At 43.9% G+C, this 27,500-nt stretch overlaps 4 protein-coding genes across 5 annotated transcripts in view; all 4 read left to right on the top strand.

Moving 5' to 3' along the window:
- atp7b (ATPase copper transporting beta) overlaps positions 1 to 6,679 on the top strand; it is a 20,095-nt gene extending 13,416 nt beyond the window's left edge. Inside the window, exons 15-21 of the mRNA XM_076303390.1 lie at positions 1,988 to 2,180; positions 2,651 to 2,782; positions 3,137 to 3,279; positions 3,483 to 3,686; positions 4,009 to 4,126; positions 4,537 to 4,639; positions 5,905 to 6,679. Of these exons, the coding sequence (XP_076159505.1) occupies positions 1,988 to 2,180; positions 2,651 to 2,782; positions 3,137 to 3,279; positions 3,483 to 3,686; positions 4,009 to 4,126; positions 4,537 to 4,639; positions 5,905 to 6,082 (1,071 nt within the window). The 3' untranslated portion in view covers positions 6,083 to 6,679. The remainder of the gene's footprint in view (positions 1 to 1,987; positions 2,181 to 2,650; positions 2,783 to 3,136; positions 3,280 to 3,482; positions 3,687 to 4,008; positions 4,127 to 4,536; positions 4,640 to 5,904) is intronic.
- A 1,350-nt stretch (positions 6,680 to 8,029) lies between these two features.
- LOC143141994 (transmembrane protein 272-like) lies at positions 8,030 to 10,322 on the top strand. Of its 2 annotated transcripts, none has more exons than XM_076302684.1 (5): positions 8,030 to 8,346; positions 8,696 to 8,768; positions 8,877 to 8,936; positions 9,030 to 9,112; positions 9,364 to 10,322. In XM_076302684.1, the coding sequence occupies exons 1-5, from the start codon at positions 8,242 to 8,244 to the stop codon at positions 9,760 to 9,762; spliced, it is 720 nt and encodes a 239-aa protein (XP_076158799.1). In that variant the 5' UTR covers positions 8,030 to 8,241; the 3' UTR covers positions 9,763 to 10,322. The 2 variants fall into 2 exon arrangements, with proteins under 2 accessions (XP_076158799.1, XP_076158798.1); XM_076302683.1 differs by having other exon boundaries at positions 8,031 to 8,346; positions 8,693 to 8,768.
- A 2,064-nt stretch (positions 10,323 to 12,386) lies between these two features.
- On the top strand, positions 12,387 to 21,289 carry nufip1 (nuclear FMR1 interacting protein 1). The gene is made up of 10 exons (XM_076303389.1): positions 12,387 to 12,745; positions 12,854 to 12,912; positions 13,579 to 13,680; positions 15,153 to 15,215; positions 15,354 to 15,430; positions 16,143 to 16,235; positions 16,405 to 16,598; positions 16,980 to 17,117; positions 19,752 to 19,975; positions 20,293 to 21,289. Exons 1-10 carry the CDS (start codon positions 12,496 to 12,498, stop codon positions 20,866 to 20,868), a joined length of 1,776 nt encoding a protein of 591 aa, XP_076159504.1. The 5' UTR covers positions 12,387 to 12,495; the 3' UTR covers positions 20,869 to 21,289.
- Positions 21,290 to 22,813: 1,524 nt separating this feature from the next.
- LOC143142488 (TSC22 domain family protein 1-like) overlaps positions 22,814 to 27,500 on the top strand; it is a 36,179-nt gene continuing 31,492 nt past the window's right edge. The window contains exon 1 of the mRNA XM_076303407.1: positions 22,814 to 25,895. Coding sequence (XP_076159522.1) covers positions 23,599 to 25,895 — 2,297 coding nt within the window. The 5' untranslated portion in view covers positions 22,814 to 23,598. The remainder of the gene's footprint in view (positions 25,896 to 27,500) is intronic.

Raw genomic sequence — 27,500 nt, 5'->3', positions numbered from 1 at the left:
ATATGTGATTTTTCATTCAAATGATCAATATTATGTATATGGTAACTTTTTAAATCTTAATCTTAGATCAATGGACAGAAAACGCACTCAACACCCTCTGCACAAATTTAACTGGGTACTGAATCCTTAATGTGGCATAATGAACGTACAGCAAAGGACACCACTCACAGTTCCTTAAAAAAATCTTTGAATCGCCTCACAGACGCTTCGGGCTTAAAGCATTATCACGCTGAAGAAGAGCTTTTCGCTCGAAAAAAAATGGCAGTTGTCTACACATATCCCAGACGTTTTCCGCGGCAAAACGTTGACATGTGAATGCATTGAGCCAATCATGTGATGTGTTGTGAATACATTAAGCCAATCATATGGTGTGTTGTGAAGACATTGTGCCAATCATGTTTTGTGATCTCGCCGCTGGAGCAAGGTTGGTGTCGCGAAGCCTTGTGCACGCGCATTTCTGCTGAAATAGATGCCCGAGAAGTGCCCAAAAAGCAGGCCGCCGAGTGGAGGGACTTGCCTAAAAGGACTTTGCTATAGCTACACTAGGCAGTACAGAGGAAAAAAGGCCCGTGAGCTGAAGCAATCGTTTTTCAGTCCTTGAAAAATCATGCCATAGAACATTCTCAAAGATACAGTATGCTGCAGCACTATGCTTCCATTAGCTGTACTTCCTTTTTTGTTTGAAGAATGAATGGGAAAGGGATTCGGAGCCAGAGGCTAAAATGTAACCCACCCAGCTACAATTTGTAAGGTATCACCAATATTAAGTTAATGTTACAAATGTAGTAATGCAGTCTTAAAATACGTATTAAAAACTGCACAATGGAAGATGTTTTCAGAACGTGCTCTGTAGGCAACTGGGTGGCTATTTTTAGAAGGTGCATTGCGGGCACCTCACAGGCGTCCTGCTCTAGCCGTTACAGAGGACCAGCCTGCAAGGTCGCTCTCCCCTGACTCTGAGAATCACAAATTGGTTTGTGTCAGAGAATATTTGTAAACAAATCCACATGTACGGTGTCCAGGGGGAAGGATGCAAGCCATGAGGGGTATTTGTGACAGTTATAAATTGCAAATGCTCCACAACTTCAGGGGAAGCCAAGTTGCAAAAAAAGCCAAAACAAAACTGCTTTGGATACCTTTAACAGAATTCAACAAAAACAATGCAAATGTCTTGAATTAGGGTGACTGGATTATGTGTATCATACATTATGTGGTGGTGGTGTAATGATTAGGGATCTGACCTACCAAATGTAAAACCTGAAGGTTGTGGTCCTGAGCAAGGCACTTAACCCCAAATTGCTCCAGGGGAACTGTCAGTGTGAGAAGGTCACTGTAAGTGGCTCCAGATGAGAATTAGGAATATAGCAATGTCTGTTGCCATCATCCGCGCTATTTATTTCACCATTTGAACTAAGTCTCTGGATGCCCTTAAATTGTGTAACATAATGATATTTATGTTCTGTTCATTAAGCTGCCGAATTACAGCACATCAGATCATTTACTCCAGAGAGATTAGTGTGCTTGGTTGCCAGAGTAACACAGAGTCCCAACTGATGAATGAGTCTCGTCATTTATGCGTGTGTGTGTGTGTGTGAGCTTATGCCTGTTTGTCGCTTGTATGTGTGTGTGGGTTGGGGATATTTTTTATGAGTGTGTGGGTGAGATTCCAACCATAAAGTTTGAAAAGCAGGCAGAGAGTTGTTCTATTGTGTGTTGCTCAGTGTGTCTGTGTTTAAAACGTACATGTGAAGGAGTAACACTTTCTCCGTGTCTCTGTGTGTGTGTGTGTCTGTTTCCCTGAGTGTTTGTATACTCTCTTTCTCTTTGTCTCCGTGTGTGTGTGTGTGTGTGTGTGTTTGTGTGTGTGTTCCTGAGTGTGTGTATAACTCTATAACTCTCTCGCTCTCTCTCTCCCTCTCTCTCTCTCTCTCTCTCTCCCTCTCTCGTGTGTGGGGGTGTGTGTGTGTGGGCGGATGGACGTTTGTAGGAGCTGGGCACAGAGACTCTGGGGTTCTGCCATGACTTTCAGGCAGTGCCCGGCTGCGGAATAAGCTGCAGGGTCTCCAACGTGGACGAGCTGCTGCGTACCCTGGACCAGGCAACCATTGACTCCGAGGACCATATCACCATAGAAGGGGCCACGACGGACGAGAGTAGCCTGCTCACTGGCCCAGAGACTGGTCAGTTTCTCTGAACAGTGGAGCAGATAGCAGAGAAGCTTTGTGTTCCTTGCCCTCCATATGCATAAATTTTTATACATGGAGGTTTTTGGGAGGGTATTGGCAGACGGTCCACAGATTTACTTCAGTAGCTCCCAGAAAGTTCTTTATAAAAGTGTTTCACTCAGTTCAATCTTGTTTTTTTTAACAAATCCTTGTCCACCCATATTCCACCATTTTAAATATATTAGTCTGGATCAATAATCAGTAAGAGTGATTCAGTGACGTGATCAATGTTGGCTCTGACTTCTGAAGTTGTGAAGTATTATTCAGTGTTATTTAAGATATTCTGTTTAATGATGTTTTGATTACCTACAGTATAGCCAATCTAACATAATGTGTTATGTGTGATCGGTGTAAGTGATCGTGTGTGTGTGTGTGTGTGTGTGTGTGTGTGTGTGTGTGTGTGTGTGTGTGTGTGTGTCATTCAGGAACGTACTCGGTGCTGATTGGTAACAGAGAGTGGATGAAGCGTAACGGTCTACACATCACCACTGATGTGGATGAAGCCATGACCAGCCATGAGACCAAAGGCCAGACTGCAGTCCTAGTGGCCATAGACGGTACTGCCAACTCATCTCACACACAAAAAAAAGTATCAAACTCTTGTACTGTACTGTATGAATTATTTATCCTGACAAATAAAACGTGTCATGCACACATTGAAATTCCACTGAAATTGTACAACCATGTAACAGATGGTAGTTGTTTCACTGATACCTAAGTAGTTGTGTACTCTGCTATCAATAAATAATTAACCTTACCATCCCTCAGTTCCCTTAGAATTGAGTTTTTTTAATAGGGTCATATTATAATTTAGTTAAAAAACACCTTAACGTTTTTAAACGTTGAAAACATTTTGTTTCGTTACTGTACTACTGAACTGGTCTCCATCCTACTCTGCATTTCTCTCATAGGGGTGCTGTGTGCCATGTTGGCCATAGCCGACACGGTGAAGGCCGAGTCTGCACTGGCCGTCCGCACCCTGAATAGCATGGGCATCGATGTTGTCATGATCACAGGAGACAACCGTCGCACCGCTAAAGCTATCGCCACACAGGTGTGGGATTTGTGTGTGTGTGTGTGTGTGGAGGGGTAATAATTACATTCTCTGACAATGAAGTTTCTCCTTGACAGTGCCTTCTTTCTAGAATGACCATCTTCATAAAAGCCTGTATGTTGGTATATGTTACGTACATTTGTGTGTGTATGTATGTCTTCATATACATTCATAGTGTATGTCATATGTGCTTGTCCCTACAGGTGGGCATCAGGAAGGTGTTTGCAGAGGTGCTGCCATCTCACAAGGTGGCCAAGGTACAGGAGTTACAGGAGCAGGGCCTGAAAGTAGCCATGGTGGGCGATGGCGTCAACGACTCGCCCGCTCTAGCCCGCGCTGACCTTGGTATCGCCATCGGAACGGGCACCGACGTTGCCATCGAGGCCGCCGACGTGGTTCTGATCAGGGTGGGTGTGCCCAACTGAACTAAGGGCTGACCATAAGAGTTCTGTAATGGGAAAAATCCATGTGAAGGTGTGACGGCAGTGACATTAGTAGCAGTGGCCTTACTTCAGCCTCACATCATTAAACATTATTATAATTATTATAATATTATATTGTATTATTATTATTGTTGTTATTATTATTATTAGTAGTATAATTATAATATACACAGTGTGTATAAAGGTGATATGCAATGTGTTTTTTTGAGTGTTCAGTTGCTACTTTGTCTCCATTGTTCATTGTTCATTGTGTTCAGACAGTGCATGTGCTTTTAATCTGTGATAGAATGATCTGATGGATGTGGTTGCCAGTATTGAGCTCTCAAAGAAAACGGTCAAGAGGATTCGTATTAATTTTGTCTTTGCTCTCATATACAACCTGTTGGGAATCCCAATTGCTGCAGGTGAGTGCAAGGCTGAACATGCACTGTACAATTTCTTGTGTGAGGGTATTGTTGGCTGATGTTGACTTATTGTATGGTTTCTGAGTCTGTGTTGGTTTGTGTGAGCGAGTTTGGGTGAGCAAGTGAGAATGTTTACTGTGTGTGTTGGTTACACAGTTGTAGGTTAGAAATCATTTATATTTAGTCATGAGAAATGGATGACAGTGATAGCCTACAGGTGTGTGTGTGTGTGTGTTTGTGTGTGAGTGTAAGAGAGAGATTCTGTGTGAGCAGGTTTGGGTGAGAAAGTGAGTAGGTTCACTGTGTGTGGCTCACACAGTTCTAGGTTGGACTTCGATACATTTGTGATTATATATAGCTGACAGGTGCGTGTGTGCGTGCATGCATGTGTGTGTGTTCTGGTTTTTCAGGAGTATTCATGCCAGCTGGTCTGGTGCTGCAGCCTTGGATGGGCTCAGCAGCAATGGCAGCCTCCTCTGTGTCAGTGGTGGTCTCCTCATTATTGCTCAGACTGTGAGTTAAGCACACACACACACACACATACACACACACACACATAATATCAGTCCAGGTATTTGAAAACATCCATTAACACCTGTGAAAAACCACAACAAAACGAATAGACCGCCGACTGCTTCCATCTGTCTGTCTAATTTACAAACGTCACAGTGCCATTTCAAAAACAATCAAAGGCTCAGTCTAACCCAAGAGACTGTGTGATAGCCTTCATGAAACTTTTATAGTTATTCACTCTCTTTCTCTCTTTCTTTATCTCTCTCTCTCCATGCCTGGTGAAAGAGCTGCTCATTATAACCATTATGAACTTTCATTTGGGAAGCAGATGTTGCACACATTATATTCAGTCTATCTTCTTCTTTCTCTGTCTTTGATTCTCTTCAGTCTATGTGTGTGTGTGTGTGAGAGAGAGAGAGAGATAGTAAAGGACCATGCTGTGAAGGATTCTGGGTGTGGATAATTGCATAACTCCTCAGTTCCCTATAATGTGCCTGAAGCACATTGTTGGGCCAACTCGCTTCTTTCCTGATTCAGCTCTGGCTCGCCTTGGCAATCTGTGCTCCTTTTTGAGTAGTGAAAACCAAAACCATCTCCAACAATAAATAAATAAATAAATAGTTCTTGCAGCACTGTTGCCTCGGAAACCGTAACAGAGCGGCAGGTGTTCCGATGGTTACCAGGGGCAGTTTTTAACATGGACGCCCACTCAGGAGCAGAACACAGGGCACCCAGAACTCCTTTGTCTCTCTCTCTCGAGTTCTTTTTTTTTCTCATTCTCCTTTCCGCTATCCACATATCCCTCCGTTCACAAAACCACCATTCACACTCGCATACAGTGTCTCATTCATTATCATTCATATGTTCACATTTTCACAAAGACTTGTTTCCTTACACTACTGACACTCATCTTTTTTGTTACTTTGCCTTTCTCATGCTCCCCCTCTCAAGGCCAACGCCCAGTGGTGGCGTCTGACACCAGTAAGTGACGCCAAAGTTTAGAACTTTATTACTTTTAACGGACCAACGCCCAATGGCGGTGTCTGACATGCGTCGATGGCAAAGTTTTGAAAATTGTTCTATCTCTAGAGCGTCACACAAATGTTGTTGCCAGTGAGTGTTAACCTTCATATCTCCCCCATTCTCTGGTTTTGCTCTCCTTCACCCCTTTACTTTTCTGCCTGTCTCCCCCTATTTCATCCCTCTATTTCCATCTTTACATTCCTGACCTTCTCTCACCCTTTTTTCTTCATTGCCTTTCTCAGGTATAAGAAGACCCCGGTGGAGATGTTTGAGCTTCGAGCCCAGGGCCACACGAAGAGCATCAACCCCTCTGAGGTGAGCGTCCACGTGGGCCTGGATGACCGCCACCGCACCCCCCCACCTGGCCGCCACACCTGGGACAGGCAGAGCCAGGGCAGCTATCTCCCGGGGTCCCCTTGACCGTCCTCCTCTTCCTCAGCCCAGGACCGGCGCTCTCTCCTAGATGATGAAGGAGGTGTGGACTTGATTGTGTGACCTTGCTTCCTTCCAAGGATGCACATACAAGAGGATGCCTTTGATTACGGTTCTTGGGACCAACTTGGGACCATCTGCCCCATACACCCCTGTACACTGAGGGTGAGTAAGGAGGAGGGGGCAATCAGAATGACAGTTTACTTAAAAGCCAGCATCCTGACCACATTCAGGCACATTCTAGTACCTACAGGGACCTGGGTTTGATTCCGAGCCAAGGTCATTTCTTGATCTCACCCTCATCCTTCTTTCCCATTCACTTCCTGTTAGTCTTCACTGTCCTCTCAAATAAAGGCAAAAAATTCCCAAAAACATAATTTAAATTCCAATGAAAGGGATCATTCTGGATGGCTATGAAGACACCAGGAATGGAAGAGACATCTGAATACTCAACAACTTTTAGGGCAACTATATCAGAGGACAATACTGTTTGCAACAGTGTTTAATGTGGAAAATCATTTAATTTACATTGCATCAGTTAATGCATTTTCACATCTCAATCATCAAATAAATGTTTAAAGATTTTACCAAAAAAGAAATCTCTTTCCCGCTTGATGCATGTGGTAGCCAAGCATTTAATAATCTCCCAAAGCTTTAGCTTCCATAATGGCCCCTATGTATAAATATAGGGGCCATTATGGAAGCTAAAGGTTTGGGAGGGCACAATTAGAGTCTTCTCTTATGACGTGCTCACCTATAACAACTCTGTTTATACATATATAATACAGCACATGTGCTTAATATACCCCAAATTCCTTTAAAACCCAAGGATCTGTCACACAGATCGGCATCTGCTGAATTTGCAGGTGTCTTAGCTTTTGCTTCGATGGAGACTTTGAAAAAGTGGATGGCATTAGCAAGAGTGGGTAGCATTAATTTTGCATAAAGGTTTAAGAGGACCACCAAAAGATCTCTTTAAGTGGTTTAAAAGCCAATATATGTGACCACATGATTTACATCCTGCATTCAAGAGACTATTGATGTTGTTTTGTTTTTCTCCCAGCATTGGTTCAAATAAAGATGTGTAACGATACATACACCATTTATTATGTAGCCTTTAGTACATTTAAACAAAAAAGCACAGCACAATGGGATGTAAAAAAGACAACAAAATAAGCAAACAGAGAGAGTAAAAATCATCCAAGCACTGCTGTTCAAAGTACTGAAAATAACCCAGGAGTTATTCTTGAAATAAAGGCCCTTTAAGGAGAAAATAAATAAAGGATCCATGATGAAACCAATAAGGGTGCACTACAAAATGGGGAGTGCGAAAAAACACTAATGTGTTTTTTAATGGTGCAGGACCATTAAGTTGACATCTTAATGGGTTCTTGAAAGGGCCAAAGGGAAAGAAAGAACATGTAAAAGTGTCTACACCAGCTAGCTCAGGAAAAAGCTGTAACCCTGTTTAACTCCACCACAGTGTGCCCATGGCCATGGGTTGCACTCATAGACGAAAGGTCGACAGCACTGTCTCAGTACTTTTATATATGCCCATTCTTGCTAGGGTGGAACCTCTTGGGTTGCTCGGGTGAGGCTATTAACTGTACAACACTCCCTTTCCCTATTTAAACTTAAAAACTAAAATGTTAACTAAATGTGTAACTAATATCATACCTGCACTTTTCTATGCACCTGTGGTTAAATGCATTTTGTTGCCTACGTGTCTACACAATCACAATTAAGTCTAATCTAATCTTATACACCCCATTTGTGAAATTGGGCTACTTACTATGGGAATGTTGCAGCAACTTCTTCAAAATAATAGCCTACACACACGTTTTCTTTCACGTTGAAAGCAGCGGTTGAATGACATTACATAATGGAAAGTAGACAGCCTAATACGTGGGCTACCACAGACAACAGGTTGATGTGAATGAACGTACTCTAGGTTGTTGCGCTGTGATAGACGATGTTACCATCACAAGTTAGGTCTGTGTAACAAAAAAAAAAGATCAAACATTAGGCTACATTACTAAGCACCAAAAATACAGACAGATAGCACATGAACTGAGAATCACTGGATAGGTCGTGTTTCCGAAGGGTTAAACCAATAAGAGCTCGGTATCCCTCTTCGATATTGTGGAATGCAGTTGTGCTGCGGAGAGACGGAGTTGGCAAACCAGAAAATCATTGCACGCCCTACCACATTTTCCGCAATCCTTGAAGAATTCTGTTACTTCCCTGTTGAGGTAAGGTTTTTGTTTCTTTTTGTGTCTGTGGGCAATTAGTGCAATTGTACATAAAGTTGCTTGTGCAACTGTAGCCTATTTTAACTGTTTAACCACTTTAATTTCCACTGTTCGCACCTTTGCACAATCAGCCTATCATGTACAACACAACAACTACATCGAGATTACGTTTGTTAGCCTACTTGCTTTCCATTTCCATTTCAAGTTTGAAACGGTCATTTTACTGCCTAGGTCTACATTACTTAATCTCTCCGACTAACACATTTAAAACGCATAAGTGACACTGTGCCAAAGATGCTTCCCAAACAAGATGCTGTTTTATTATGGTACTTTTTTCTTCCAACAGCAGGTGCACTTAATCAACATGACCGCAGGATTGGAAAAGGCATGCCACCGCTGCCTGTCTAAAGTAGCCAGTAATGGCAAGTAACTTCACCCACAGATCAATCATTCAGCAATTCATTCGATGTTATAACTCTGTGTTGTAGGCCTATTTAGCCTAACCTAAGCTGCATTGATTGACATTTTAGCGTACTTTGTGGTGGGACTTTTGGCTTTCTTGGCATTGCCCCTCACAATGGCACTTGTTGGTGAGAAACCATACGGCACAAAATAACTAAACATAATAAATATACCCTCATATTTACAAGGCAGGCTAAATCCTAAAACGTCTTATTTTACAGGAGCAAAAAACATTGATGAATGCCCAGTTCAGCCAATGATCCCTCTCTACCTGTTAGTGGGGGGAGTGGTTGGCAGCATTAAGGTAAGCTTTTCGGAAGTTTTGAACAAAGTGAATTTCTGAAAGTTGCCCATTAACTGATGTGTCTGCCAGTGATGAGGGCACATTGTTTGTTGTCTTTCCAGACTTTCCTACTTTTGACAAATATATTACATCAATGATTGGCCCAAAAGATAATAATAATATATGCCTGGTATGCCATTGATGTAATGATGGTTATTCTTGAGCTTTGAGTTATCAATGCCAACAGAAATGACTGACCCTCACTCACACAGGTCTCCCTCCTTCTATACGACATAATGCACATTCGCTCCCTCATCTCTAAATCTGTTGTCATTGGCGATGATGATGCCGACGAGTATCCGTGGCGACAGAACGCTCATCGTTACTACGTCCATGTGATCCTGAGCATCTTCCTGTTTGTGTGGTTCCTCCTGGCTAACTACTGGGTGTTCTCGGTCTACACGCCTAACTTCATCGCGCCCTTCCATCAGCCCCACGAGTACTGCAGGAAGTCTCTGTACATGTTTGCGGTGTTCGTCCTGGGCCTCAGTCACGTCGTGCTCGTCCTGCTCCTCTGCTGTGGGGTGTGGATGCGTGTGTGCCACAGAACCAGTACTCGCAATGACTATGGGGATGATGATGATGATGATGATGATGATGATCATGATTGAGGAGTCTTCTGTTATTGATAATACTAGCCCAGAGACAACCATCATGGTCTTGATGCCCTTACAGACATCAGTTGAATTTACTGTTACCTGGAGATGTTTGTTGTGTTATTTGTGGTTGTTGTGTAGTGCATGATGTCATGTGACACAGTCAATGCCTGTCAGAAAGAAAAATATTTAGATGAAATGCCTTGTGATTGTAAGTTATTTTGGTGTACAGCTCAAACTGTAACTGATAGTATTGTTTATTTGTTCCAGATGCTGTAGCTTTTTATATCTTTAGCCTACATACCCTGGCTGGTACCACATGGCTCCGGGTTTTCCACCTAGAGCATAATGTAAATAATTATTTGGTTTTCACAGTTGTATAGGCAAATAATTATTTAAAATGCAAAGTGTTTATATTTAGACCTACATCCTTGCTTTGGAACCAGAGATGGTGGAGAAAACGTTCTAAAGGATCTTTGGTTAGCCTATTTAATGAGCTGTTGACTTTTGTGGGGTAAAAAAACTCCTTGTTAACTATTTTGATTAGAATAAAGTTTTTGATCCACTTAGGAGCACTGGAACCCTCAAAAGTGTTATTTTATTCAACTTACTGCCTGCAGACTCATGGACGGATAATGAACTGGGCCCCTGGGCCCCTGGGCACAGACATGAAAAGAGCCCCCCTTCCCACCTTAGAAAGGGTCCACCCCCCAAGAAGAACATTTTGAAAAATAACCCCTTGAATGGTGACTTCTGGCGAGTTTTGTGGAAATGGATTTAAAGCATCTTGCTGTGAAAAGAAGCCAATTACAAAGCATGATTCCCACACGACCCATGTTATTTTTACTGAGGGGCCCCATTCAGATTTCAGGAGTGAATAACATCCCCCATAATATATGATTGAAGGGTCCTATTCAGACATATCACATAGCATAACCCGTGTTTTTTGACTGGTCCTTTCCTAGCGTTCATGGGCTTCGGAAAAACCTTTCTCCGAGTGAAAACATCATCATTCCGCATCATTCACGTCACGTAATGTGTGAGTCAGAGGTCGGAAACTGGGGCTAGATTTTGCTAACAGAGTTGCCCAGTTAGGGGCTCGTCATCACTTTTGTCGTCATGTTGGAGTTCGTTTGTAGTCTATGCCCACCTTTCTTAATATAGTTATTATATAGATATATAGACTTTATTCTTGCACTGTTGCACTGTTTGATTTACTCATTTGCACCATCACCATGACACTCATTCACAAAGAGCACCTTACCTTATGCACAGAGGACCACAGGCTCAGTCCCTGCTTCAGTCATTGCAAGCGCACCTGATTGATTAATCACCCACTATGTGGATACTGTTTTTTAGAATTGATTTAGATTAAGTTTTATTTAGTATAATTTGTATTTTAGTATATTTAGTATATTCTTTATCTTCTACAGTCCTTATTCCTTAGTTGTGTTTTTTATATTATATACTTTTAATTACCTTTTCTGCTGTTAGTGAATGTCTGTATGCTACTGTTTCCCCTGGGGACCAATAAAGTATCTATCTATCTATCATGTGGCCTTTCATGTCCAACAGTTTTAATGTGAACTTGGGAATTTGCTGTTTTTGATAGATATATAGATAGATAGATAGATAGATAGATACTTTATTGATCCCCAAGGGGAAATTCAGGGGGTCTCAGTAGCATACAAGACATCACACACAACATGCACTTACAGCAGAAATGGTAAATATAAATATAAACATATAACCAAACTCCACCGTACAATAGAGACAGTAGGAGATAAGAAAAACTAACAAAACTAAATACTAAATATACTATATAGCCTAAATTAAATGTAAACAATCCAGTGTGCTTGAGGGTGATCAAGCATGAGACGCTTGTAGTGACAGGGCCTGTAGTTCTGTGTGCATGGTGAGGTGCTCAAGAGAGTGAGTGTCATGGTGAAGGTGCAAAAGTAGTCCAACAGTAGTCCTGTAGTTCTAAGGTGCTCAAGAGAGTGAGTGTCATGGTGAAGGTGCAAAAAGTAGTCCAACAGTAGTCCTTTAGTTATGTGTGCATGGTAAGGTGCTCAAGAGAGTGAGTGTCATGGTGAAGGTGCAAAACGTAGTCCAACATTAGTCCAACAGTGCAATAATAAGGTCTAGAGACCAGCATAAATAATATGGACAAATTTTGTCACTTGAAAGCTGCATATCTTTCTTTCACGAGCGTTTTACACTATATGTTAAGCAAATACAGTTAGGATTAGTGAGTGTATGTTTTAACCTTTGTTGTGGCATCCGTGTTTGTCACACATTCCGACGGCAAATTTTATGAACACTTGCTGTCGGAAAAGCAAAGTAGCCATGGGGGCGGTCCTTGTCATTCCGAAGTGCCCTGAATGCACCATTATTCAGATATCAAGGGTGGAGAACGTAGTAGTGACTTCACGCAGAGGCTTGAGCTTCAGGGCCGCCTAGGTTAAGTAATCCATCCCTGTGCAGACTACTGTAGTTCAACCTCACATTTCAAAGTTTGTCGAAGGCATAGAAACTAGTGTGGCTATGTCGCCACCTTGTGGTAGATAGACATTTAAACATGTAACATTCCCGGAAGTGACGTTCCACAAATCCTGTGCGCACATGTTGCAGCAGGAAGAAGTGTGGCAGGATACAAACATATGAGATTCAGGGAGAGCTGTACACATTACGTTCGTTTAGTAGTTTATATAATTTTGTATATAACTTGTATATAAAGCGTACGTTATGACAAATCCGGGGAACTATCCGCCTCCTGTATTTGACTGTCCACCGCAGGCACCGGTATTAAAAGCCTCTACATTCCAGTGGGATTCTTCAGAACCTAGTGCATTTCAGGCTACACGTGATTGGAACTGGTTTGAACCACAGGCTTCTTTTCCTCCACCACAACCACCGGGACCCTGGAACACCCACGGGCACGGTAACTGGCATGCTGGTCCTTGGCATCAGAACTTTGGACCGAACCGCCACCGAGGTGAGAGAGGAGGGTCCACACCACAAATATCAGGATGTGTGTAGCATTTAACATTTCTGAATAACTTTCCTTTGCAATGTTCATATTTGGATGATTTTACCTGCTCAGGTTCGCATCACAAGGCAGGAGGCCAGCAGTATGGGCGCCAGGACTTTGGTGGGAAAAAGGTACACAGGCCTACTCTGTGAGAAACCTGTGAGAAATGTCTGTTTAATCAGAATTCTCGTGAAGCATGGCTCTATGGTGGTGTCATGTTATAACAATAAAAACTATGAAGCTGATGTCACATACAGTAGGCTATATACAATAGTATATCAGTCAAAAGTTTGGAGACAATTAGACATTTTAATTCCACTCCATTATAGACAAAGTACCAGCTGAGATTATTTGCATTGTTTTATTAATCAGGGCATCAGTTTTCAGATTACATTATGTAATGCAAAAGGATTCTCGACTGTTGTAGAAAGAAATGGCTGATCTTTAATGCAATATCTACATTGCCCATTATCAGCAACCATTCACCCATGTTGCAAAGGCACATTCTGTTTACTAATCTGATATCATTTTAAAAGGCTAACTGAGAAAACATTGGAGAACCCTTTTGCAATTATGTAAGCACATAATGTTAATTATCTTGGCTGTTTTTCTGTCTATAATGGAGTGAAATGTCTCGAAACTTTTGACTGGTTGTGTGTGTGTGTGTGTGTGTGTGTGTGTGTATATACTTTATTTATATGCACATTTACCATTGTCTGCATTAAAAAAAGAAAGACTTCAGTTTTTTCTGAAGCTAATATCACAAATAATAAATAACTGTGCGTTTCTGTCTACAGAAAAACAAGAAAGAGACAGAGTTCAGTTTTTTCTGTGACACCTGTGACAGAGGCTTCAAGAATCAGGAGAAATATGATGAGCATGTTTCACAGCATGTGAAGGTAAAGAGCCCAAGCCCAACAGTACCATATATGCAGTTCATAGACATGTTAGAGGAGTGAGGTTAAAGTACCAGTGCCATTAAAGGATGCACATACAGTATGTATGAGAGACCTCTTAGAGAAACACTCACAGATCGAATAACAAGAAATTCAAACAAACTGTCTATTCCTGAGGGAACTGAGGGATATAGAAAAGCACCAATCCCATACACGTGCAGACTCTTGAATGACAACGGATTGTAGATTTCACCCATTTGACGTATTTTAGCTTATGTTTTAAAGGTTGTATCAGCGATAGCAGGGATACGTCACTTCTGTTGATGTTCAAACAAAACAGAGAGCTAGCTCGCTACTCCCTCCCGTGCAATTAAAACTCTCCTATACGCGCATCTCGTCGGTTATTGGTTGAAACACTTTATTTTGCCTTTGAGGGGTTGCCAACCCTTGTTGGTAGCAATTGTTTTTGTGTACAGATCTTGGAGCCTAGGCTGCCTACAGAGACGCGTTTTTTTGACGGCCTGTTTGTGAGGCAGGCAGCTAGCAGATCTTTAGGAAAGATTAGATGAATGTGATCATTTATGTTTGGGCCTTTTTTGGGCCTGAAATCGCTGATACAACCTTTAAGTATATAAGATGAGACTTTTTAAGAATATGTTTTTATTGTAACAGCACAAATAATTCAGTGTTTATGATGACAGTTGCTTGTATATTGTCTTCATGAACCTGCAATAATTAACTAAACTAATGTATGTCTATTTTGACATGGAATGACTGGTTCAGCCCTAGTACGAAATAAAGAATTATGCCCTATTGTCCTCCACCACTGTAAGTGACTTTGAAGATATCTGCTGAGTAGATATACATAGTCTCCTGCACCATCAGATCTCTTGTGGTCAGCCATAAAAATAACCACCCCAAAAATCAGTCAAATCAGTTCTTCAATTTTCATATAGCCAAACCGCGATCCTCCCCTTATGATGACATGCTAAGTAATGAATTGCATATTGTCCATGCCTTTGCCTGCCTGTAATTATGTGTAAACATTTCAATCGGGGTATGATTAGTCCACTTTTCTTTTGTTAAAGGAGAATTCCAGCATTTTTTTTTACATAGATCTGTTTCTCGAGGTCACCGAGTACTAAAGAACCTGAAAAATAATCAGTGCTACCTACCTCGAGTTGCTGTAGCCAACTACTAGAGCAGCCAGGCCACTACAGAGCTATACTCTGGGGCATGATTTTAAAAAGCTCTACTGGATTCTTTTTTTTTCCGTACCGAGACTACTCAGTGACCTTGAGAAACAGAGATCTACACAAAAAAATTGCCAGATTTCTCCTTTAAGGTACCATTTTTGTAGTGTGTGCACCTAAGTCTAATGTAGAACAAAGTTGAAGGTGATGTCTCCAAATGATTTGGGATGTTTATTTTGGTGGCCTTGACCTTTGTGAACTTTGACCTCTTGACCTCTCTAGTGCTCAGTGGCAGACTGCAGTTTCATGGCGCATGAAAAACTGGTGAAGATTCACTGGAGGAATGTAAGTTGCCATTTTGTTTTTTGTGTGTTTGTGAGAAGTTAACCTTCTGGGATCTCTGTGGTACACCAAATTGTTGTTCATCACTCTGTTTTATATGGAAAAAAATAAATTAAAGTATATAAAATGCCTCTTGACTAGAACCATGCACCTGGAGCGAAAAGGATCAAACTAGACACACCAGAAGAGATCGCAAAATGGAGGGAAGAGAGGCGAAGGTTTGAAGTCTTCAGTTACAAAGCTAATTACTTGTTTGGTCTAGTTTGCTTAGTGATTTATTTTTTTCTGTTTGTGCCATGCACATGCTAAATAGTGACTCAATGAGTAAAACCACCAGGCTGATCTGCAACTTTGCTGTTAGTGTAATATTTTGATAATGTTTAATTTTAAGCTACAAGTTTAATGTAAAGATCTGTGTGTGCATTAATGTGGTGATTTTGTCATCTTTTATTGTACTTCAGCCTATTCTATTCATCTATGCACATTTATGGAAATTAGAATCAAGAATATGCACATCTGTGTGCGTTTCCATCCACCCTTGTGCAAGTTAAACTTGGACATTCCCCTAAACTAGGAAAGAGTGTCACTTGTGGGATCAAAACTTAAGGTTGTTGGGGCAAAGTTTATGGAAACATGCAAATTGAAATACAACAATCGCGTTGCCATTGTTGTTTCCATGAACTTCAAAACATACCTTATGCGTATCGAGAGTTATTCCACCTCCCTTAAGCAAATCAAATGTCTATGCACATTAGAAGATTGAATGCACATTTCAGGCCTTTCCAGTCATGATTATTTGTATGGTCAAAATGCACATTAAAGATTGGAAGGAAACCCAGCTATGAAAGTCTTGTTATGTCCTTGACAAACCACAAGGTGGCACTATTTGTAAGCAGTGCTTGTACTGCATGTGTGTGGATGTCCTTGTAGGAACTTCCCCACTCTGGCCAATGTGGAGAAGAAAATTAAGTTGATGGATGCAAAGGAGGAGAGAGGAGAAGTTTTAGAAACAGCCCAGTTTGGGTAAGTGTCGTGAGCAAGTATTTCTATTCAAAAACGTCAACAGTAGTTACCTTAAATATACTGAGCTTAATGAACATTAATTTTTTTATATTTTCCTTTGATTTTGAGTGTGCCTTAATTAAGTCTGACTGAAAATTCCCTTATTTCTCCTGTTTTTCTTTGCACCCAGGCGGATGAAAGGCCGAGGCCGAGGCAGAGGTCGTGGGGGTCACAGGAGAGGCGGTTTCCGTGGACGCGTCTGGGGTAGGGATAACAGCTCTCATTCCAATTACAGCGGGGGCACTGAGGAGCAGCAGCACCAGCCTGTCTCACAGCCTCCCAAAGAAGTAGATCCACTGGGAGCGTTAGCCAACAGCGACCCAGGTTAGTGGTGCAATGACCGCAGAGGCACAGTTAACCACAAATGAGTTATAGAAACAGTATTTTTTAACGACATACCGTCATAGCCGGGGTTTATACATTGATTTTGTAAAATGTCTTCAGCTATGAGGTTAATACACGGGGGCAGTTAATATGGTATTAAAATGGTTTTGTTACTTTAAACTTACATAAAACACTGTCCTGCGGCTTATACACAATGCGGCTAATACACAGGAAATTACTGTATTTGACTTGCTTAGATTTTACCCGGACACTGTATTATTTATTTGTGAATGATGGACACAAATGTTTAATTATTCAGTCCATTGCATATAGACATTTGGCCTCACTTGAGTATACTTGTTTTGTCTTTTGCCTTGGTAGACTCTGAGAAGGAGGATGTAGGTGGTGGTTCCTCAGGCCCAGTGTCAGTGGCCCCTAAGAACATGTCGGGCGGCCTGGCCTCTCTAGTGACCAGCTATGGCTCCATGAGTGAGAGTGAGAGCGACCAGGAACCTGAGGGTAAGACCAGCGAGTGATCAGCATTGGTGTGTTTCACATACGCACATACACATGAATATAGACACATTACACAATCAAAATCTATTTTTTTATGCCATGTCCTCTTCATTGACAAAATGCATCAGGAGAAGATGCTGTTTGTGGTCACTCGTCGAAGGTTTGCTCCAAGTTCGCTCTGATCTCTCCTGGCCTGATCAGAAGACCTGTTTGTGTGAAGCATTAAAAATGTTTAAGTGCATAGTGGTTGAAGTAGGTCAGTTCTATTCAGCTGTGTGATCACCACACAAGGTGAACAGCCTGGTTCAGGTTCACTGTCAGGGGCAGTGTTTTTTTCCCCTAGTACATGTCTTGCTGGTGTAGGGACTACCGCAAACGTCACAGGTCTGTTGGCAAAATAGGGGGGCTTGTTATTGGTTCTTCCTGGAGGAGTGACGTCAAAAAGAAATGTCCCAGCCTTCTCAGATGTTTACGTTGTGCAAAGCTTGTTGGGTTTTTTCCTAATAGACAGGCACGTAATAGACAGGCACTTAGTTTAAAGATGAAATACGCTTGGCATTTGTTCCAAGTATACCGTAAATATAGCATGCCCGCCTTTGCTTGATTGCCTCATAACAGCGTAAGCATAGATGATGCCACAACAGAGATTGACACTCAGAAGTGAGATGTAGTGAAGTCGATGCAAATTGTTTGTTATGCCTCCGCCTGCTATGACTTCATATGTCCTGGACAAAATTCTTATAATATACCATTATTTCCTTTGTTTACATTTTTCCAAGCCTCTGATTGGCTAACATCGCTGTCTGCTTGACATGCACTTGAGAGCGTTTCACAGTTTGTATGAAAGTTTTTAACACATACTCACCTATGTTTGTATGAAGTCTAAATATCAAACAAAACCCTCTGCCAAATTTGAGGACTGCACCTTTAATGTTGAACGTGACTGCAGTAGCAGCTGCCTGAATAGATAAAGCCCTGGCAGGCTCTCATGCCAGACCTGCAGAAGATCCATCCCCAAGAGTGCTGCCACAGTCAATTGTTTTGCCACATTAAGGGCCACTTAAGGAAACGTTTTCCACAAAATGCTTTCTTGTCTGCTGAAGTATGTGCCCATTCACCCTCAGCAATATTGCAGGTTGGTAGTTGGTCTCAGCACTTTGTCAGGTTAACTCCGAAATATTATTTGTGGATCTCCCTTACTAGATGATGTTCCTCTTGCTTTAACAGGGAAGAACCACTGAGTCAAGGAGCTTGGAGCATAGTCTAGATTTTATGACTTGTCTAGAATGTATGCTAGGGGTGCAGCAGTATTGTGGTATAAAAGTATGGTATGGGAAGAACAGGGAAGAACCACTGAGTCAAGGAGCTTGGAGCATAGTCTAGATTTTATGACTTGTCTAGAATGTATGCTAGGGGTGCAGCAGTATTGTGGTATAAAAGTATATGGTATGAAAGTCCATGGTTCTCACACCGTGTTTGCTGCAACAGTATTGAAAAAATGCAGCTGCACAGACGTTAAGTGGCTCCAACGGCAGAAACGTATCAGACATGTTTGCCCATCTCCGAGAACACCATCCTTAAAATCCCCCAACCATTATTCAGTAAATTGCACTATCAAAATAATTTTCCACATCCTGGCTCCTGGGTAAATTAGTGTTTTAAATTTGGTAACCACTGACTTGCACAAACACATCAGAAAAATACAATAGACCATGAATCTGTGATCAATTCTCAATTACCAGTGAGTAACCGCAATTAACATTACTCGTGAGTTACTGTTTTTTTCTTCATTGTCTCCAGATTCTTCCCATTAAATTGACAACTCCCCATGGGATCAACATCCCATGGTAACAGATGTCAAGTTAAAAACAGTCTGTTTGTTGTTTCAGCAGTGAGTTGACAAGAGAGACTTGAGAGTGGAGTGCATTGATTCTTAATGCTGGGAATAATGTTGGGAGTTTACTTATACCAAAGTCCTTTTAGGCAAGTCCCTCCACTCGGCAGCCATATTGCAACGCTTTTTGGGCACTCATTGGGCATCCGTTTCGGCAGAAATGCGCGTGCGCAAGGTCCAGCAGCGAGATCACAACACATGATTGGCACATGTCTTCACAACACACCACATTATTGGCTCAATGTATTCACAACACAGCACATGATTGGCTCAATGTATTCACATGTCGATGTTTTGTGAACGTTTTGCCGCAGAAGGGGTCTGATATGCGGCATAGGCATATTGGCGTTACAAACTAACCCCATGCATTTCTATGGAAGATTTTTTGAGTGCTGTGTCTCCTCATTAGAAAGTCTCTGCTTATACGAGTCCGACCTGTTTCAGTCAGGGACATCTGCAAAGACAAACTAGAGGGTGCTTTTGAGTTCAGATTGAGTAGAATTGATTGGAACTAAACAGTGAAAATTCAGCTTTGCCCAGTATAACGGTATAAATGATAAATGATAAATGAATTCATTCATTAACCTTCATAGATTAAATCTTCAGTCTTCTCATCAAGCTCTGTCAAACTTCCATTTGGAAATGATGCCCACTTACTTTTGATTATATAGTGTAAGTAGCAGCAACATATAAATGCAACCTCCTCTGCAATTTAATATGCTTTGTGTTTTTTTTTGCTTCAGTTGCTCCCATTCTGAAGACCAGTCAAGTGTTGGAGGAGAATAAAGCCATGCTGAAGAGCCTCCCTGCTCCAAGCCAGGCACGTGCACCTTTCCAGGAGAGCAGTGTTTCCATGGAGAAGGGCGTCCATGGCAACCACCCCAGGGGGAGAGGGAGGCGACGTGGCCGGGGAGGACGCCATCACAACGATACCCCCCAACAGCGGCGACACACTCTGCTGGAAATGGTGAGTTCCTCTGGCAACCTGACAAACAAACAAGGAGCTGTTTGTGTTGCTGTGGTATTTATGTTAAGGTTTGTTATGTTATGTTAATGTTATAATGTCATATGTCTTCACACATGGATTCTTTGTGTGTTCTGCAAATGTGCTAATTGGCCATATGAAAGAGCTCTCCTATTTCAAGTCTTCACAGTGGACTGGGGGGGGATGTTACTCTACACTGGTAGCCTTGTTTAAAAATCAACAGATTTAGTGGCGCTGCCATTATTTCTGACCATCAACATAGCACTCCGCTAACCATGTCATATTTTTCTCATCTGCAGTTGTTGGCTCCTGACATTCGGCACGAGAGGAATGTGATTTTGCAGTGCGTGCGCTTCATAGTCCGAAACGGTTTCTTTGGCTTGGAGGGCGAAGGTAAAGATCTTAAGATGACCCACAGAAAGCAAGGCACTGAGACAGGTGTGGAAATCAAGTCACCATCAGGGGACATCATTAATGGAGATTCGCAGGCATCACATGCAACAACTTCTCAGTCGCCACTCAAAGATCTACCTCAAAAAGCGCATCACATTCTTGAACATCAGGCTAGCGTGATTAACACCAGGAAGCCTGGGATGACCACCCGCACAGGAAATGGCTCAGTGGAGACTGAAGGAAACATCCCTGCTGGGGAGGAGTGTCACATATCAGAACAGCTTCGAAATGGAGCATCGAAGGAGAAGGCTATTACACAGCTCGCACCTTCAGTGTATGAGGATATTGTATGGGAGATGGATGATGTCGACAGCACTGGTGGAGACACACACTCCACAGACACACGTCAAGCTGGATGGAAGGAGGGTGGAGGTCCAGCTGTTGGACGCAAGGAGGAGGCAATGGAGCAGGAAGAGTCGTAGGTGTCGCTACAGGGCACTGGGCGCAGTCAGGTGTGTGGGTCAGCGGGAAGCGTAGCAGTACCCCGTATCCCAAGTGATCAGTCAGAAGACCCGGTATCAACACAGGATCTTTCAGTTGGCCTTAAGCTAACAACAGTGGAAAAGAACCTGAAAATGGACATGCAGCCCGTTGGCTAAGTATATGATGATGACGTCTGGGAGATGCCTTCAATCATAACAGATGACATGTAAAAATGCCTGTCTTTTTTTTTTTTAAACAGCCTTATCAGTCCTGAAGGCATTTTGTAAGTGTACTGCTTTTACTGCTCTTGCAGTTTGCAGCATTTGTAATGCCTTGCAAAGTTTGTGTGAAATAGAAGATTTATGTTATGTACTATGGACTGAAATTCTATCAAAGATTATGCTAATAATGCCTATTAAATGAAGTTTAAAAAATTCAGCGTTTCACTTTATTGACTGGTCTAAGAAGATATGACTGAATGATTTGAAATTAGTTTAAAGGGAACCGACCGTTATGACTAGATAGAGAGACAACAGTCAACATTAAACTGACAGCTTAATGCTGAAAAAATAAATGCCTTATTGAAGGTCACTGAGCTGGCTTGTCAACTCGGATTAGGAAGCACTCATGTAAAGACCCCTCCTTGAGTCAGTACAGGTGTGCCATCAGGTTTATCTTTAAGACTCAACGTCTTCAATCACTGATACTGCCTTAGTGCAACCTGACATCCTGGAATGTGGTTTCCTCCATCCTTTTATCAACTGCTGGAGGCACCAGTGTCAGTGCCAACAGTCCACAGGAAATGTGTTAGAACATCTTCTAGCAAGCATGCTCTGGAACTTTAAATTTTTCTTTCTCCATATGTTTTCTTTTCATTTTTTTCTTGTTTTTCCAAACCACTACCCTATGCACTTCAAGATTTGTTTACTCAATTGCTTTTTCTACCCTTCACTCAAAAGTCTTTTCTACCCTTTACCCCTAATGGGGCCTCCCTGTGTTTGGGAACAGAGAGTACTGCTTGTATGCACCTGCGGGATGGGCGGGAGCACTCTCGGGATACACAAATTCCGCTCGTATAGGGACGTGAGCACAAGGTGTGCAAGTCTTTTGATATCTACATTGTCTTGAAATTGAATGCTGCTCTTTGAAATTGGTAGCTGCTCTTTTTCACTGAACTTGTCTATTCTCTGTGGTCTTGTCATATGAATCTATGCATTCTTTGTCAGGATTTCTCCCTCTCTCTTGCTATTTAAATGGCTATACCTCATATACCTACAACTGGAGCACCTTTAATGTGATTCAAATTATGTCTGGGCCACGTTTCCTTCTCTGGGTTACAAGGCATATATACAGATACCTTGGTATTCACCTGGACAACATTCCAGATGAGAAATATAACACAGTTTACATAGAATACCACTTGGGAAAGCTGTAGGGTATTTTGATCTGTTCATGTCTTTAACCAGGCTGTTGTGGTAAGTGCAGTTCTCTTTGCAGCTACGTGGGATAGGCTAATGTACAAAACTACACACACCCTACTGGTCAGACAGTACAGTGTTTTCAGCTAGAGGCTCCTTCATCTGTGTTGCAATGAGGGTCATTAAAGAAGGCCATTCCTACCCACCAGTGCTTCCCTTTTGGGATCAATGAAACTGTCAAATGAAATCTGTCTCTTGCAACACCAAAATGCTTATTAAACTTTCAGATTGAGTCCCTTGAGTTGAAGTAGTGTCCTCATTGAGTTTGTGTTCTAGTTTTTTTCCTCTCCAAGTCACTGTGAACTACCTCAGTCTCATGGTATCCTTCATCTGTCAATGTGCATTCTTTTTCTTTTTTACCCCTCGGCAAACCGCATGCGCGGTCCTATCTCCTAAGGTTCTCCTCCCCCTTCTGACGTCACCAAGAGAGAAACAACTCGCTAGCTGGGATAGCAAGCATTGCTAACTGATTCAAGTATGGCTGGGGTTGAGATCATAGGAGAAAGGATGATACAGCAAATGTTGAATCTAAAAGAATGATGGAATGGATCTAAGTGGTTGACAACTGTCGCACAGGAAAAGAACACTCGAAGAGGATCTTGATGCCGATGTTGGATATTTTACTTCGAAAGTAACAGGAGATTAGTCTTCCAAATATGCGGCTCTAACGTCTGGCAGTGATGGAAGTGATGTCGTATGACTCCAATGTTTATGTTGAATTTACAGCCGGTCTGCCGTTAGTAACGACTAAGATTTATTCTTTAAGTATATGTTCTTACGTTTATAGTTTTAGAAATGATGATATCTATAGAGATATTTAATAGCTTTTGATATACATACGCAGATTCTGCGTTTATTACTCAGCTATTTAGCCAGCTAGTTTGCTAGCCCGGCTAGACTCATAGCTGGACCGCTAGCTCGGCAACGTTAGCATTTGGCATTGAGATTGTTTTAGGTCTTCTTCGGCTTGTATTGCATGGAACTGTTCCGGGTAATCTTCATACAGAAAACGTTAGCCGGCGACAGGGCAACCTGTGTGTATATGCCGGTGTAGCTAACTAGCCACTGTCTGTGAAGTTGTCGCTAGCTAACAGCTAGCTCACTGTATATACTTAGCTAACAACGTTAACGAGATAATTTTTCGAATGTCAAATTTTAGTTAGCTTGACGAAGTAAGTAACACCAATCTCGCCATAAGTAAAAGTTTTGTTTTGCATCCATTCACGCGACAAAGTCGCCAACTTTGACGAGATGCATCACGCAGACTCTACCGGGGATTCTCCCGGCTCGAGGAAGATGGCGCATTCCTCTGTTTTTAGTAATCGAAGGGGTAGCAACACCGGCAGCAGCGGCAGCTTGTCTAACGCTGCCAATGCCAACATTAACGCTAACGTTATCCCTACCGATGACAACCAGTCCTCTCTCCTTAGTCAGCATACAGGCCCGGCTGGGTGCTCTTCACCAGGACCCCATCACCCTCCCCACAGCCTAAACGTACAGTCTCAGTCTCTTCAGAGCGCCGGAGCACAGGTGAAAAAGAAAAGCGGCTTCCAAATTACTAGTGTCCTACCTGCTCAAGTGTCTGCTAGCGCCAACAACAGCATAGCGGACGACACCGAAAGTTATGACGATATGGACGAATCTCATACCGAGGACTTGTCCTCCTCGGATATCCTGGACGTGTCTGTCTCGCGGGCCACTGACCACGGCGTGCCGGAGAGAAGTTCCTCCGAGGAGACGCTAAACAGTCTCCATGGCGTTGAGACCCCGGGTGTTGTGTCCCCCAACGAACCTGTGCTCCACCACCAGCTGCAGCAAGGAGCTCAGCAGGGGTACATGGTGAACGGCTCCGTGCATCACCAGGGGCACCATCAGCACCAGCACCATGGTCACCATCAGGAGGCTCCTCATCCCGTGGCTGCTCCTGCGCCAGTGGCAACCCAAATTGGAGGCTTGCACATTGTCCAAGGTGGTGTTGGGGCCATGCCTGTCGTTCCATCATCTGGCCTAGGAAGCGGTCAAATCGTAAGGCCTATCCCTGTCCGGCCTGTGCCTCTGGAGGGTGCGGCTGCAGGGATGGTTGGTCAGCCACCAGCCACGACCAAGGGCCCTGTGAGTATCGGTCAAGGCGGCGCCCTGGGGATCGTCGGTGGAGGGGTCATCCCAGGTGCTGGAGGTACTGGAGGAGCCCAGCCTGTCCCAGCTGCGGTCCCGGCCACGTCTCAGCCAGCTCCTGGCAACACTTCTGCCCACTCTCAAGCTTCAGCTTCTGCTTCTACTGCCGCCACTACTGCTACCGCCACTGGGTCCACCGCCACTTCCACCGCCTCCCGTTTCCGGGTGGTCAAGCTAGACTCCAACTCGGAGCCCTACCGCAAGGGCAGGTGGACCTGCACAGAGTTCTATGAGAAGGAACCTCCACCTTCTTCGGCGCCCCCCACCAGTACTGCAGAGTCTGCTGCTGCTGCTGCTGCTGCTAATGCTGCGAATGCTGCTAATGCAGCTGCTGTTTCAGCTGCTGCGGCTGCTGCGGCTGCCACCGTGGTGCCCCCCCAATCTGCACCTGAAAGCGACAGCACCACTAGTGGGAGTTCGTCCATTGGTAGCACGCTGGGAGAGACTGGTATCATGCCAGGCCAGCCGGTCTACAGCCACATCCCTGGCATCCCTGCGCAGCAGCAGCAGCAGGCGCCTCACCCTGGCCACCCTCACCCCGGTGCCCAGCAGCCCATGCATCAGGAGGCAGGCATGGTGCCAACCATGCACCCTGCCACCATGCCACCTGCTGGCTTGCAGACGATGGCCCACGGCGTCGGAGTGCCGGCCACCGAGGGCCAGTCAGCGCCTGCCATGAGGCCCCTGCAGCCCATGACGTACCACGTGGAAACACAGCCAGCCCAAGGACAGATGGGCTACCCTGCCACGCAGCAACCCAATGCGGGCATCGCCCACCCGGGCATCCAGGGGCAGGACTTCGCCCAGCACCAGACCACTGGTCAGGCTCACCCCATGGCACCCATGCCCGTCGGAGGCATGCCCGGCATGGGAGCTCCAGGAGGGGCAGCAGGGATGCCAGGGCACCCAACAGGAGGCCAGGCCGCTGTGCCACAGGCTGCCCAGACCCGACCCCTCGCTCCCCAGACCCAGCCCCCTGGAGGACAGCCCCAGCCACTACAACACCCGGCCCAGCTGCTCCCAGACCCACAACCCCCCCAGCATGCGGGGGCTCTGCCCACCCCAGCTGCCAGCGTTGCTGCTGCCATGTCGGGTCAGAGTGTGCCCGCCATGCCCCACCAAACACTGGGCCTGGCTCACCCAGGAGCCGCCCTGCTGGCTGGCGGGATGGGCCTGGCACTCGCTCACCAGGGACAGATGCCCCACGGCGGAGGAGCGTACGCTGGGAGCAGCTTGCTGACTGCCTCCCAGCTGGAGGATGCCCAGAGGCTGCTCTTCCAGCAGTCGCTGCCCAGGATGGCCGCAGGCATGGAGGGCACCATTGGCATGGACACTGGGGCCTTAGCTGCTGCAGCTGGTGCAGAAGAGGACAGGTAAGAGCCATGTCACTCCGAGTTCACACACACACACACACACACTTATCCATCACCTATCCGCAATTTCATGCTATTCCTGAAGTTACTTGGCTGAGTTGATATGAATATTCTCACATTTGCAATGTGTTAAGTAGTTTTAATCATACGTAAAGCTGGCGGATGGAACTGATTTTGTAATAAGCAAGCTTCCTTCCCTTGAGAGATATTTATCACAAATGCTGTGCCGAACTACAGCACAAGAGTGTGTGGAGACCGAAAAAGTGTACTACGATTGAAAAATAAGCCGGCGTGCAAGCTCTCAGCCATAGAGGGCTCTATCTGTAAGACATGAATTGTATAAGATGTGTCCAGAAAGTCTCAGAAATTGCTCAGAAATTGCTGTTGAAAAGTGGCTCATCCTAATCACCGCTATGGAATCTTATGATTCATATGCTGTTTGGGCACTTACATCTCTACGGTATAGTGTCATTCATATGCACTTCAAGCACTTGAGTCATGTTCCTGAAGCACAGGCTTGTTAAGACAAACCTCCCCTGCCTCTCACATTATGCATAGCATTTGGAGCAGTGAAATTCCACTGTGTGGCGGGTCCACACCCCTCTCTCTATTGTTTTTGTAGCGGTTAGATGACTCAGGTGCTGTCTCTTTGATCACTTTTCTGCTCTGCTCCGATTCCCAGAACAGATGATTTAGCGTGTTTCATTTGGTTATAATTAATGGGGTGACTGTGTGCTGCCTTTTATGCTATGTTGTACTCTTTTTGTCATCATCTTCTCATTGGAGCGTTGTCTTGTTCCTTTCAAGCTCAGGGCTGTTGGAAAAATGGTCAGTCCTCGGTCACTCCAGCAGTGCTATATATAGCCAGGACTCTCCCCCAGAGAACCCTGTTCCCCTCTCGCATCTTCATCCACCTCTCTCGCTCTCTCACTCTCTCTCTTTCGAGCTCTCTCTCTCACACACACACACACACACACACACACACACATCCATTCACTTTTCCTCTGCCTCTTAACTCAATCTCGCTTACACACTCCACTGCTCCTCACCCCTCCCCTCTCCCCCTTACCCCATACTAATCCATTTACCCTTTCTCCCTCTCGCTCTCTCGCGCATTCTCTCGTTCACCCCACTCACTCTTTCTTTGTGAGTGATGGGATGTTTCTGTCGTTAGTAAAGAATACACACACACACACACATTAGCAGCCTCAGTGGCACCGGCGCTCAGTCTAGCAGGAGCCGACTTGAGCTTAACCAGACAGTTAATCAATTAAGCATCAATTAAGCATCTGCGAATCATCAGGCAGGCAGGCCCATGCTTAAATAACAAAGATAGCCTATCCGCAGATAGACCAACAGCTTTTATGGCATTCTCATTTATGTTCCCATAAACCTTTCTCCATAGACTGGTTCTTCTCGTCCCCTATGTTCTTAGTATGTGAAGCTCTTCCGAGGAATGCTTCCATACATTCCTGTTGTTCCGTCTGTTTCCCACCGCTGTTGAGTTTTTTCTCGACGACGAGCGAAGCCGCTCGCTCCTCTTTAAGAGCAGTGACTTAGGAATGCATGGGAAAAAGGGCCCCGCACGTTGAATGAAGGCAAGGC

This window comes from Alosa pseudoharengus, unplaced genomic scaffold (assembly GCF_046254945.1).
Source record: "Alosa pseudoharengus isolate Yale_2024_CS ecotype anadromous, Long Island Sound unplaced genomic scaffold, YU_APseudo_1.1 YU_APseudo_1.1_scf_24, whole genome shotgun sequence".
NCBI classification, from domain to species: Eukaryota; Metazoa; Chordata; class Actinopteri; order Clupeiformes; family Clupeidae; genus Alosa; species Alosa pseudoharengus.
Note: the sequence above shows the minus strand (reverse complement) of the source record. Positions and strands in the feature narration are given on the sequence as shown.